At 35.5% G+C, this 12,954-nt stretch overlaps 1 protein-coding gene across 1 annotated transcript in view; it reads right to left on the bottom strand.

The window, feature by feature from the left end:
• LOC116342734 overlaps window positions 1-12,954 on the bottom strand; it is a 42,909-nt gene that overhangs the window by 15,421 nt on the left and 14,534 nt on the right. The window contains exons 2-6 of the mRNA XM_031770452.1: window positions 11,419-11,620; window positions 10,927-11,306; window positions 7,985-10,317; window positions 4,066-6,446; window positions 3,385-3,994 (exon numbers count right to left, since the gene is read on the bottom strand). Coding sequence (XP_031626312.1) covers window positions 3,385-3,994; window positions 4,066-6,446; window positions 7,985-10,317; window positions 10,927-11,306; window positions 11,419-11,552 — 5,838 coding nt within the window. The 5' untranslated portion in view covers window positions 11,553-11,620. The remainder of the gene's footprint in view (window positions 1-3,384; window positions 3,995-4,065; window positions 6,447-7,984; window positions 10,318-10,926; window positions 11,307-11,418; window positions 11,621-12,954) is intronic.

Raw genomic sequence — 12,954 nt, 5'->3', positions numbered from 1 at the left:
TTGTATTTAAAAAAAACATACGGCAGTATGTGTGACATTTTTCAACAAGATTATTTGTTTACTAAACATTAAATGTATACAAACGTTGTGCCTTAAAGTCTCACTTTAATCTCAGAAGTTTTTTCAATCATTTGAATGACAATGAGAAGATGGCGCATTCACAGTTTCAAGAGAAAATATTTACTGTTTTCTATAAATCCAATTGGGGATGAAAAGATTTATCACATTATAATCCCTTCTCATTGCGAATAGAATTCAATGAATACAGGTATAAAAAAAAACAAGTTAAAACGATCACAGCAAATCCAACGGATATACATTATTATTATGCGAGCCCATCAAATGGGAGAATCGAGACTAACAAACGGGAAACAAGCGTTCACATATATGAAAAACGTAACACGCGTGAAACATTTTCTAGGCCAAGCACCCACACGCGACATGGTAAATAGATACTAGATAGTAAAGCAAACGACACACAGCATACAGTCATATGCATTTATCGTAATATCCAACTCTACCCTCTATCTCTAGCTTTGTACGCGATACGTTGACTTGTGTTACTCATTTTATCTCTCTCTCACACACACTCTCAGTTCTTACTCTTGTTGTCGTTATTTGTGGCCTGACGTGACGCCGTTGGAGAGTCTCACTTGCAATGTATTTTATTCTAAGTTTGCACAACACACACATACAATACAAAATATAAAAAAATGATACACGCATCCAAAAGAAGAGAAGTGTGTAAATCGCAAAAGAAACATACAATTTCTTCACATATTCACATCGTGTCTATAGTAAAATATTTTATTTGAAATAAGCTCAAATCATTCACCATTAAATAATTCTTTTGCGTTTTAATATCGATTTATGTGTGTTTCTACTTGTGCTCTTCAGAAATCAAGAAAGAAAGGAGAAAAGTAAATGAAATGAATTACGAAGATTTCGTACATGCGACACATGAATCAAAATTATTGATTTTATGGCATTTTGCGTGTGCTGATCGAATACAGCTCACCAAAAAAAAAAAAAATGGAAAAGAGAGTGAGAGTAAACTCGATTGATGTAGAAACACGCGCGCACTGTTTCTTATTACATCTTCCATCCATTAAACACGAACAGCAGGCTTTCCATAAAACCACAGCATTTTGATAGTTTAAATGGAGATGAAGCAGACAATGTGAACTCAAGTTAAAAGAGATAGAAATTCGGTTTGGATTGTTCTTCATTATATTCATTTTATTCCTTTGGAAGATAGATATTGGAACATAACAGCCATTGAATATCGATATTATCAAAAACCACAAATCGATTAACGGGATAAAGAAGAACCAATTGACATTGGTAAGTAGAGCCATACACAACCGAAATTGCAGCACAATCATTTGCGTCACACGGGCATTTGTTGTTCAACAAATAAGTTTCATTGGAATAGCTAATCAATATAATGTGCGCATTTTCATCGAGAAAAAAACCGAACGAAAGCACTTTCACTGCTAAGACTTTCATCACATTCGTCGGTAACATGTAATAAATTTATGCAATCTCTTTGGTAATGATTTTCGTTGAAAATCTTCAACAACTCCTTCGCAATGCTATACCCGTACATTGTGCGAGGTATTCAAGTTTGGCAAAAGTGTATTATAGATTTTCTTTGCCAAGGCGTTTTTGTGCACATTCCAAATTATACAACGACTTTTTAATCACTTCACATATGTATACCACAAAACTGTGAATGAAACCAATGAATATTGCCACCGCAGAAATGAGCAATTTAAATCGGCAATAAAATGCTAGCCTTTCTGGGATATATTGAAGAAAAATGTTCACAAATTTCTATAATATTTCATCTTTGCAAAATTTTGATTTCTATTCATAGAACGTATTTAAATGAGAGTTTTTGTCACTTCACGAGAAAAATTCTGTTCTTTTTTATACATTCAATTTGATTTGCGAAATATTTTCACTGTTAGCAATCATTTGATATATGCTTATCGTTGATATAGACACTGTTTTTTGGATTCCATTGAACTCGCTCAATAACACAAACTATGAACGGGTGAATACATGAAATTATAAATGTTCTGTCGACGCGTAGTGATGCCCAACTGAATCCAATGTACGCTTCCTGCAAACTTTCTACTGATCTGGATGGTCGACATTTCCATTGAGTTAAATTCAGAAATAGAAGAAAGCTTCCCAGTCTTAGATTCAAGCATACAACAACAATAACAACATGAGTTTTCACTCATATTGAGTGAAAAATGGTCAATTTTCTAAACAAGATGCTTTTCAATTAGAAACACGTTTTTCCACTCATTTTGATTTGCTCGTTAAACGCACACGCATTGCGTGTCTCTTTTTATCAGCTTCAGCTACACGGAAAATGCTTATCATTTTTATAGAGTGTGCGTACACATGTTTTTTTTCTGGGCGCTTCTGAGCTCTGTTGGAAACGACTAATTTGAATTTTTCCCTTTAAAATCTACACGTAAACATGTCCCAAAAAAAGTTTTCATTATCAAATAAAATTGCAATTTTTGATAAAATTACGAATTTCTCTACCAACAAAAAAATATATTCCATAAATGTGGTAAGGTGAAAAAAGAGCATACACCTCAAGCACCCGCCAAGACATTTTTTAATGTGTTTATCAGCGTGAAAATAAAAGAAGTCATTCCACCAAAGGTCGAAGGCGCATGTGCCGAATGGAACGTTAGCATCTATTCCAATCGAAAAATTCAAATCTAAAATATTCACTCAGTTTTCCCGGCAATGAGTCAATTTGCTCAAGCCGTTGGCACGAATTAAGCCAAATTGTTACAATAATTTCGCTTAAATGCTAGTGTTTATTTATCGTTTCGGTTTCATTGCTTTTTTCGCGCAAACATTTTCATCACACATAAAATTGGCCCAAAAATCATCGATGACTCATTCTCATTGCATTTGCATGAAGAGCACACAAAATTTAAATGTTTAATGGTATACGTTTCACAACAGTTGCATCATATAAATGATATAATTTGCAATTCTCAATGCAATTTGATTTCACTAGCTATACAACTTTTTTTAAATATCAAAAGAATATGAACGAAATTCATACGAAACAATTTTAAAAAAAGACGTCCGCAGCCGAACAAGAAAACGTGTATGTCGATTCATATTTGCGAACGTAGAATAGGTCATATTTGTTTGTACTGATTTACAAACATTGACTATTCTATATTTATTTTTCTAAATGAAGGTTCAGCTGTGCACGCTTCGTACTATTGTAACTGGTTTTGTGCGCTCCGAAATGCGAACGAAATACACGAATTGAAATCGAATTCCAAACGATATTAAAACTATAGTAAATATATACATAGTGTAGCAGTAAACGCTTACCAAAAATTGTTGTACAGCCATTGGAAGCGCATATGCGTCGGTATGTACCATTTTTTTATTTCGTTCACGTTCGGATGTCGTCATTTTTTCACTGGAACCTCTTAATAATTCGGCCAAAAGTTCCGGACTCGCTTTGAGTGGCAATGATTGATTGTGTTTCATCGGTGATTTGCCACGGTCATCGTGGCGATGCGTCGATTTTTCATTGCCAACATTCAATAATGAAATGGCTGCCGGTGATGATGCATTTCTTTTGGTAATTTTATCTTTTATCTCGGATGTGGCACGTTTACTATGGCGATCGTCTGCATTTCGAACGCCATAACTATCGGTCGAGATTCTTTTCGTATCTTTTCGCGATGATGTTTCGACACAGCTTGGAAATCGTTTATGATATGCATGAACGGCTTCATTTCGTGGTGCCTCCATATGGGCTGGCGTTGACGCAGCTCGACAATGTACTGGAATCGGCAATGAATTTTCCGTTTCACTGGATTTTCGTGACGATATGGATTTACCCAGTGAAATGCTACGTTGCGTGAACGGTGGCACTAAATCATCGTACGCCAGTAGATTTGAATCGCGTTGCTTTGCTGACAACATATACGGACTGAAATGGAAAACATTCAAATCATTCATAATTAATTGCATAAATATTTGAAATTTATAGAGTTCAATTACCTTTCGGATCGATTCAATTCTTCTAATACACCGTCATAATTTTGTTTGGCCGGTTTTTTCATTTCGGCTTCGAGTAAAATACCATATGGACCTCTTAGTGGACGTTTTGAATATCGTTTTAAATCATGATCTGGAGCAGGACTTTGACTCGTTCGATCTCTTGGCGGCGGTGTCCTATCGCTCATTTCATTGTCTGATATTGAATCGGAACGTAGTAAAAATATTTTACTTCTCGGTTTTGATGGTGGTGGCGGTGATGCTAGTGAAAGTGATTCATCTTTTTCCTCGGAACTTTGTAGCGATAAGCTTTGACGTCGAGTTTGAGTCGTACCTCTTTGTGGCCACACAGGTTGTCTACCACAATCCGAATCAGGCGTAAACACATCACAAGAGGCCGATATTGGTTGAGTTTCATCACAACTAACGCATGGACTTTTGCCGGTACTATCCAAATGTGATCTTGACGACGTAAAAACTGATTCGGGTGAGGTTGGTTCGAGTGATGATAAACTATTTAAATTATTTTTACGCATCTTTTCTGGACCTTCAAGTTGTAAATGGTCCTTTCGATGATATGCACCAATGGGCCAAATTGGTTGACCATTACTATCGATTTCAGGCACAATTCGTTCACACAAATCATTTGAACTGTCGCCAACTGTCCACGAAACTGCATTTAATTCTTTATTGTGTTTGTCGAGAGTTGCCCATTGTATGTACATACCCTTTCGTCGTTTTGATTTGTCAATTCGACGCTTTTCATCGTGACTTTTTGGTGAATTTGTACCAGATGTTGATGTAGATGGATTACTATCGCTGCTCTTATCTTCATTGCTGTAACGCTTACGAACTTCAACTCCATAGTCGGATGCATAGTCTGATCGTGGTTGTTGCGATTGTGATTGTGTAGATGCATTATCTATTTCTTCAAATGAAGACCCACTTACGGTGCTAACACTCGAACCAGGCGTCACAGCAATCGCTGGTAATGTATCTATGTCCAATGTTGGACTTTGAGCTTTTTGTCGCAATCTATCTGATAGTTCGTCCACATTTGAATTTCTCTTACTATGTTCGTCTTTTTTAATATCATTATTGGCCGAACTCACACCCACATTTGATTTCATTTGTTCGGATTGTATTTCCAAAAAAGCCGGTATATCATCATCATTCGGCTCAACAATTAAAGTCTTGTTTGATAGTTCATTCACATTTTCACTGTCTACATCACATGTATTTATCCATTTATCACCAAGATGTGAACATTCAAATACGGGTATTGGGATCAAACATGGATTCACCGTTTCAAAATAGTTATCAACACCTTGCACGGCGGCACTTTCATCACGCGGTGAATCGACGGTCATTTGTGCGGCATTGATTGTATTGAATGGCAATGACGTTGGTGACCAATCACTCTTTTCCACCATCGATGTTTCGCTCTTACTTGAAATTGGTGAGTGTTCACATTCTTCTTCCAAAATCATATTGGCTGTGGCCGAAGCGTCTATTAAATCTAAATTCAGATCGTTTCGTTTATCAAAAGGTCCTTTCAATGGAATCCAAATGTCTTTGCATTCGTTCAGTTTTGCATCTTCTGGGCTTGAACTTTCGCTGCGTTCTTTTTTACATGAAAAACTCATTGGCGGCGATTTTGCTTTGCTTAACGACGCTTTCAATGCGCCCAATGCTGAACGAATGTATTTTCCCGACGAATAATCAATTTGCGAAAATGATGCACTACGAAATGGTTTTTGTGAATTTGTATTTGAGGCCGATCGATTTGTTTGCGTCACTTTTTCGGTTTCTTTGTGTGCATTTTCTTCGAGAAGTGGTAACATCGGTTTTTCTTTATCACGAATTTTCAAAATACTTTCAAGATTTGATAAACTCGTATTGGGACGAAGTTTATTGATTAATGAACTCGACGGAGGTGGTGGTAATGGCGGCGGTGTTGGAACATGAAACAAACTCTGACCGATCGATGTTGTATAGGATGGATCATTTTCAGTGGAATGATCGAATTTTGTGCTTATTATGGGGCTACTAGACTCTGATGCCGATGTATCGATGAACTTTTCAATGCTGCCACTGTTTCGATGCAGCGATATTCGAGGTTTACGTGGCGGCGGAATTGGTGGCACATGGTGACTTGATGCTTCACTTTTACCCACGGGGTTTTGTGCATTATTTCGTGGACCTTTTAATAACTCAGTTATTTCACGTAAACGTTCTAATTTATCACTTGAACGTTTGCTGGCCAATTCCAAATCGTGATTTGATACTTTTTTATCTTCTGGTGGATTTGATGCTGATCTTCGACCAAAACGTAAACGCTGCCAACGATCCAACGTATTATTACGCTTTTCCATATTTTGTTGCTGTTGACCAGAGAGAAACATTTAGAAAAGAACATTAAAGATTAAATCAATTCGATGTTGCTGAAAAATTTATTTAAATTCTTATTTTCTTCGATTTTCTTTGAAATATTCAGCAATTTAATTGCCAAAAAAAAGAACTTGTCTCGAAAAATGTTCAAACTGATTGAGATTCAATGAAAGGTATCGGTTTACAGCACAAGTGAATCACAAAAGAATATGAACATGACATGTTCAACAAGCACACAATGTTTCATTGATACAAAATTATTCAGGACGCGATTAGATAGATGTGTTCTCATATATTGTAATATATGCCAACAAAAACTTGTTTGTAAAATTATTCTAGTGTCTTGGTTGGTTGACCGACATTTTGTTCTGGTTTGTGTGTTATGTCGTATGTCATGATGATGATGATATGCGATGGTTGTTTCTTTGTGTGAATTTTTGGCTTAATCATCATCATTCGTCCCGATTGACAAGTGCACACGAGATTGACTTGTGTAATTTGTAAAATCGTTGTATCTTGTATCGGAACTTGTTGAGACAAATGAGAATTTGGCAAAATTGCAACCATGATGTTAGTCTGCGCAATTGGATTTTATTCTGTATCTCAGATTCAAATGAAAGTGAAAGAGCTGATTGTGGGAGTAGTAGCGCGTAAGCAATGATCACATTTCATTATGTCTACGCCAAACGAATTAGCAATATTTTTTTTCTTCAACTCGGACAGATGAAAGAAGAGCCTACATCAAAAGCCTCAATATTCATATACACGAAATCAGTCTGAATGTGTGAGCGCTGAGAATTTATGCGCGCGCATCACGTTCATTCGCTTCGTCATTTTGTTAAATGAAAAAATTTAAAAATAATTTTCATGAAGAAAAGATAAAAAAAACACACCGAATTCAAGTGAATGTTACGTGCCGCTTAACAAAATACTTTTAGTTCTGTTGAGTAAATGCTTTGCTTTTTTTTCCTTGAGTTTTGCTCAATAACCAAAAGAAACTTCTGTTTTTTCTCATCATCAAAATTTTCTTACATGAAAAAATGAAGCAGTTAAGTAAGAACACAAAAATCATGTCATTTTTTGGTGAATTAAGTATTACACTTTGGGCGATATCGATTCAATTTTCCATATTTTTCAGTCAACGAGCTGTCGAGTAATAATTTTGTGGAACACTGATTTTCCAGATATTTACTTTAACAATGTTTGTTTTTTTTTTTTTTTTTTTGGATGAAAACATCAGTTTTTGGCAAACACTTTTTGCTCAATGGAAAAATTCGATCGAGTATTTTTCGATTGATGCGGAAGAAAACTGTGAACTATTCATTCGAAAACAGACAAATAAAAAAACAAGATGATAAAAATGAGATGATTCCTTTGCTGTGGGAATGTTGTTTACTTTGAATCGCTCATAAAATGGAATAGATGCAAGATGAAAATCGTAAAACTGAGGAAAAACATTTGATTTCAATAAAAAAAAAATCTGGGAAAAATAATACACATAAATAATTATGTTATTATATTGGTAACTTACAGTATTTGGGGTCAAATAATGGGCATATCGATGATCAATATTTTGAATGTAACGAAATCGGTCCGAAATAGAGTCAATGTAACTGCGATTTAATTTCGATTGTCGGTCGAATGAATATCCTTCACCGCCGCTGCTGTTCGTTCGACGATGGTTCACAAAAATAGTAAGATCTTTTTCGATTGAATTATCAAATGAAGCGCGTCGATTAAAATTTCGATTTTGACCTGCGGACGACGATACAATGGGTTTATGTTCAAAAAGGATGCACTCTTCGTTTGAAATGTTCTCCGTTTTTGTATTCAACACCAAATTATCATCAAGTAATACATTTCCGTTTGAATTACGGTCCGTATTTTCATTATCACTTATATTCAATTCACACTGAAATTCGTGAGCGTTGCCACTCTTCACTGTATCTGAATTTGTTTCAAAAATATTGCACTGATCACTTGACGAAACTGCACTTTGATCCGTGCATGCAATCACGGTGTATTCACTATTTTGTTTTGATTTATCCGATTCGTATTCCACTGTTGTTAATGATGGAGCAGCTGTTGCGTGTGTTGTTATGGCGCCGTTGTCGTCTGGATACGTTGAAGAAATGTGTGTAATTTTTTGTTTAACTTGTTCAACGGTGGCTGCTGAATCAGTTGTATTGGCTAAATTTAATTTTTCCAAATGACACAAATAATCGTCGTCGACGTCGTCGTTGTTGTCGTTGTCACCGTTAACGCCTTCGTGTTTGTGTTGCTTCTTATTCACCAAATTCAACCGTTTATTCTCATCACAATCACTTTTCAAATGTTTATGCGTACGGCCAGAGCGAATTTTATAATTTATGTTTTGATTACAATCCGTATTTTTTGAATGAGATTCTTTAGCTGGCGAAATTGACGTCAATCGAATTTTACTGTCAATGGATTTATAGGAACCACCATTTATCGTTCTATTATATTGCGTTTTGAAATTGTTGTTATTATTATTCACTGAATTTTGGCACGTGTCGACTAAATCATCATCGTGCACAAGTTCCGATTTATCTTTAAATTTTGGTATGCTTCCAATTAATGTGGAGCTATCATTGCCAATCATAAAAAGTGTTGCCGTTTTTTTCTGAGCTGTGATATTTCTTGAGCAACAAACCAATTTGCTCTGTTGCACATCCTGCGCCAACCGAACGTTATCCGGAAAATGTGACGAACTTTTTGGACAATATTCAGTCGATTGAAGTCGCTTTATTTGCTTAATAAAACGTTTATCCAATTGTCCAATGCAATCACTGCAATTTTCGTTAATCGATTGAACACGCCGTAAGTAATTTAAATGAGATTGTTTTGGCGTTGGTATTGGATCGGTTTTTCGTTTTTGAATTTTTGCACATTTATCACTTTGAATGTTACAATTCGCTCGTATCGAATGATCGACATAAAATTGTGTCGAATTTTGATACGAATTATCATGTGTTAGACACTTTTTCGGGTCCAAAATATCCGTTTGCGTTGTTGTATCCGAATTACAAAATGAATTTTGATCATTATTTTGATTTTTATACAATTTACAATTATTATTCAAATGTGATGTGTTCACATTTGTATCACTACTACTGATGCAACGAAAATTCGAGGGATTCACTTGAAATTGAGCGCATTCAACTGATTGTTCATCACATTTATAATTGGCTTTAAATCGTGGGCCTTTTTTACAGTCACTGTAACAACAAAAACAACATTGATCACTGTGTTCGTAGTCCAAACAATGGAATTTCGATTTATTTACTTGAAAATCACTGGCATTAACACGATTTGCGTCAACCCGCGACTGATCTGCAATCGAATTAATAACATTGCTATTGAATTTATGGCCAACATTGATTATTTTTCGATTTTCAAGTGTGTGACACGGTTTTGCTGTGGCATTTTCATTTGATTTTCTCGCTTGCAACGAACACTCGCACTCGTTTTGCTGCTGCGGCTGCTGCTGTTGCTGATGATGTGTAGGCGATTGACGACGATTTTTACGTTTATTTTTCCCAACAACATCCAAATGTGCGGACGATTTTTGCTCGGTGGATGTGATTGATTTATGACTATTATCGATTTGATTTGCTGAAATATAACAGCAAATTGGCGTTGAAAACGATTGACGATTTTCGCCTATTTCTACCACAGAAATATCGTCAACAACACATGAATTCACCGATGTTGAATTTACGTTTGAAGATTTGTCACTGAATTTATTCGTTTCATAGTTGGAAAATGGCTGCTGAGATGAAACATTTGCACAGATGACCGATTCAGTCGGCTGATTTCGGTCGAAACCGATTCTATTCTTGGCTGGAAACAAAAATAAAGAAAATCATCAACGAAACACACAAAAAAGAAATGCTCCTTCGTGACTACACTACGGCGTAAGATATATGACGATGATGAATCAGATTCAGACCGCACACGCACACTCATTCGAAACGATGATCATAATGCACATTTTGTGAAAAGTTCAAGCATGCGCTGTGAACACAAGACAGATAAACATACATCATCAAGTCAACCGAAGAAGATGCTATACAATCACTGTGTGTGTGGATGTGTATTTTCCGCGCAAACGGAAAATCGACTTTGAGAAATGCCAAACGAAGTGTGAAAAAGAGAAAGCAAATTTATTTTTAAACAACCACACATCGTCTGCTATTGTGTTGAAATGTTTGGTGTGCATGTGTTTGCATATGTTTGTGTATGTGTGTGCGCAGATATGTTTATTATATTCACTGTTCCGTTTGCCGTTAAGTTAAATAAACATCTATCATTAAAATTATTTTTGATTCTACGATGTATATATCATAAAATGAGGTGATTTTTTTAACAAAACATTCGCTCAATTATTACTCAGACACACCCACTAACCCGAATAATTTTGATATGATTTTTGCATTTCAGTGGACTTACGTAAATCACTTGGTCTCGGATAGTCCACCTTGTTAATCCATGGTAATGAACATTTTGTTGTATTCAAACAGCAGGAACCATTTACCGATGTAACATCACTCAAACTATTATCACTGTCGCACACATTTGGCATTGACGTTGAAGAAATCGATGAATTGTCAATGTATTTCTGCAAACCGTTTACATTCCCTGGCTGTTGATCATGTTCGCTCCTCATTGTCGAATGTGCATTTAATGTGGATGGCGAAAATGTCCCCGAAATGGGATCGACTGTGCTAAGTGAAGACGACCGGAAATGTGTACAGTTGGATGGAAGGCAGCCCAATCTCACACCATATCGTATTGTGCCGAGTGTAATATAACCAGCCTCTGGTATTGCTCTACATGAATTTGAAATGAGAAAAACGCCGTAAATTAGGCAAACCATATAACATTTGAATAGTTTTCATTTTTTTTAAACGCAAAACGGTTGCTCTCTTTGCTTTTATTTACCTTTTCCATTCTTTGCCGTTGGAATCATTTATAGTGCTCGATTTGTTCGATGTAATGGCGATTGGTGATTTGGCAACTGTATCACTTTCATTGGTAGCCATGTGTGCTGTCGAATAGCCGTATGAAAAGTCCATTATAAATTCGAAACGTTTTTGCCAGAAAAGCGAATGAAATCCACTATCCCAATAATCATGTCAAGAACCTGTAATTTGCGAGAAAGAAAAAAATCAATTTGTAAAACTCCCATTGTATTGCGGATTGGTAGCGGCCTAAACGTGATCTGATTAAATATTATGGTTTCACAACACCGTTCGATAATATGAACATCAAACTTAGTGATTCTAAAAAGAGTGAACTCATTTTTGTGAATTTCAGTTTCCACCTTTGATGCGAAAATGAGTTCATATTTTCACAAATAAAAGAGCATATATTTTTGCGCGGTCATTTTGTTTTGACGCTTCATCCTTCTTTTAACTTTGGCGCAATTCATGCGTAAATTATAATAACAAACTCAATTGAATAAATTCCATTGTTATCTGAGGAATGCAAATCAAAACAGTACACAACTGATGGATGTGATAAATGGAGATAAGATAAGTTTGGAATATGGTACACGCTGCAAAAAGTGCAAAAAAGTTCTATAAACGGCTCTTCTCAGTAAAATTTCAAATGCAAAAATTCCATAGCACACAGATTAAGTTATTTTCGTGAATTACTCATTCATCGAGTATTTCTGCACAATGACAGGAAATAACATTGTAATTAACGGGTTTTAACATATCGAATACCTGGTGTGCACAATTAATATTTTGGAATTTATAAAAATTAAGCTTTATACTGAAATTTTGTGGAAGGAGCAAAACGAATTATGCATACTATAAATCTAATTGCTTTTCCTTTTTATTTCTATGCGCATTTTTGAAGTTTATTGCCTGAAAATCGTAAAAATATACGGCAGTAGTTCAGAGACGGCGGCATTTTTCAATCAGTTTTTCATTTTCTGTTTCACAATCAATACACCAATTACGTATATTTGGTAAATTAACATTATTTTCTATGTATGTGGGCATCAACTTTCCAAACCATTTGAATGTTTGATTCACAAAAAGCCCGATTTGAACAACACAGATTCCAAGCAATGAATGAAATCATTATAAATGTGCGAGTTGAAGATCAATGAAGAAAACCAATTTACAAAAGATCTATTTCTATATGCAAGAGTTTTTCAATAATCATCAATTTCGCAGACGCAAACAGTTGTGGTGTGTGCATGATAGTTGCAAAGAATACGGTAAAGTGTTAGTTTTTGTGCACAACGTGCATTCAACTTGAATTTAACAACGTACATTCAACTTGGTGGTAAAAATACGCTGTATTGATCTTGAGAAAATGTGTGCCAAATTTCGGTGAGCAATTTTAGTTTTATTCATTTTCTCGTATACAGTGAGTCGTGATAAATTGAATTGAAATTTCTTTTCACCACACGAGACTTTTATTGATTCGAACCAACGAATGAATTGTCAAACTGTAAAAATA

The sequence above is a fragment of the Contarinia nasturtii genome, unplaced genomic scaffold (assembly GCF_009176525.2).
Source record: "Contarinia nasturtii isolate CC-2019 unplaced genomic scaffold, AAFC_CNas_1.1 Cnas_scaffold_928, whole genome shotgun sequence".
Taxonomy (NCBI): Eukaryota; Metazoa; Arthropoda; class Insecta; order Diptera; family Cecidomyiidae; genus Contarinia; species Contarinia nasturtii.
Note: the sequence above shows the minus strand (reverse complement) of the source record. Positions and strands in the feature narration are given on the sequence as shown.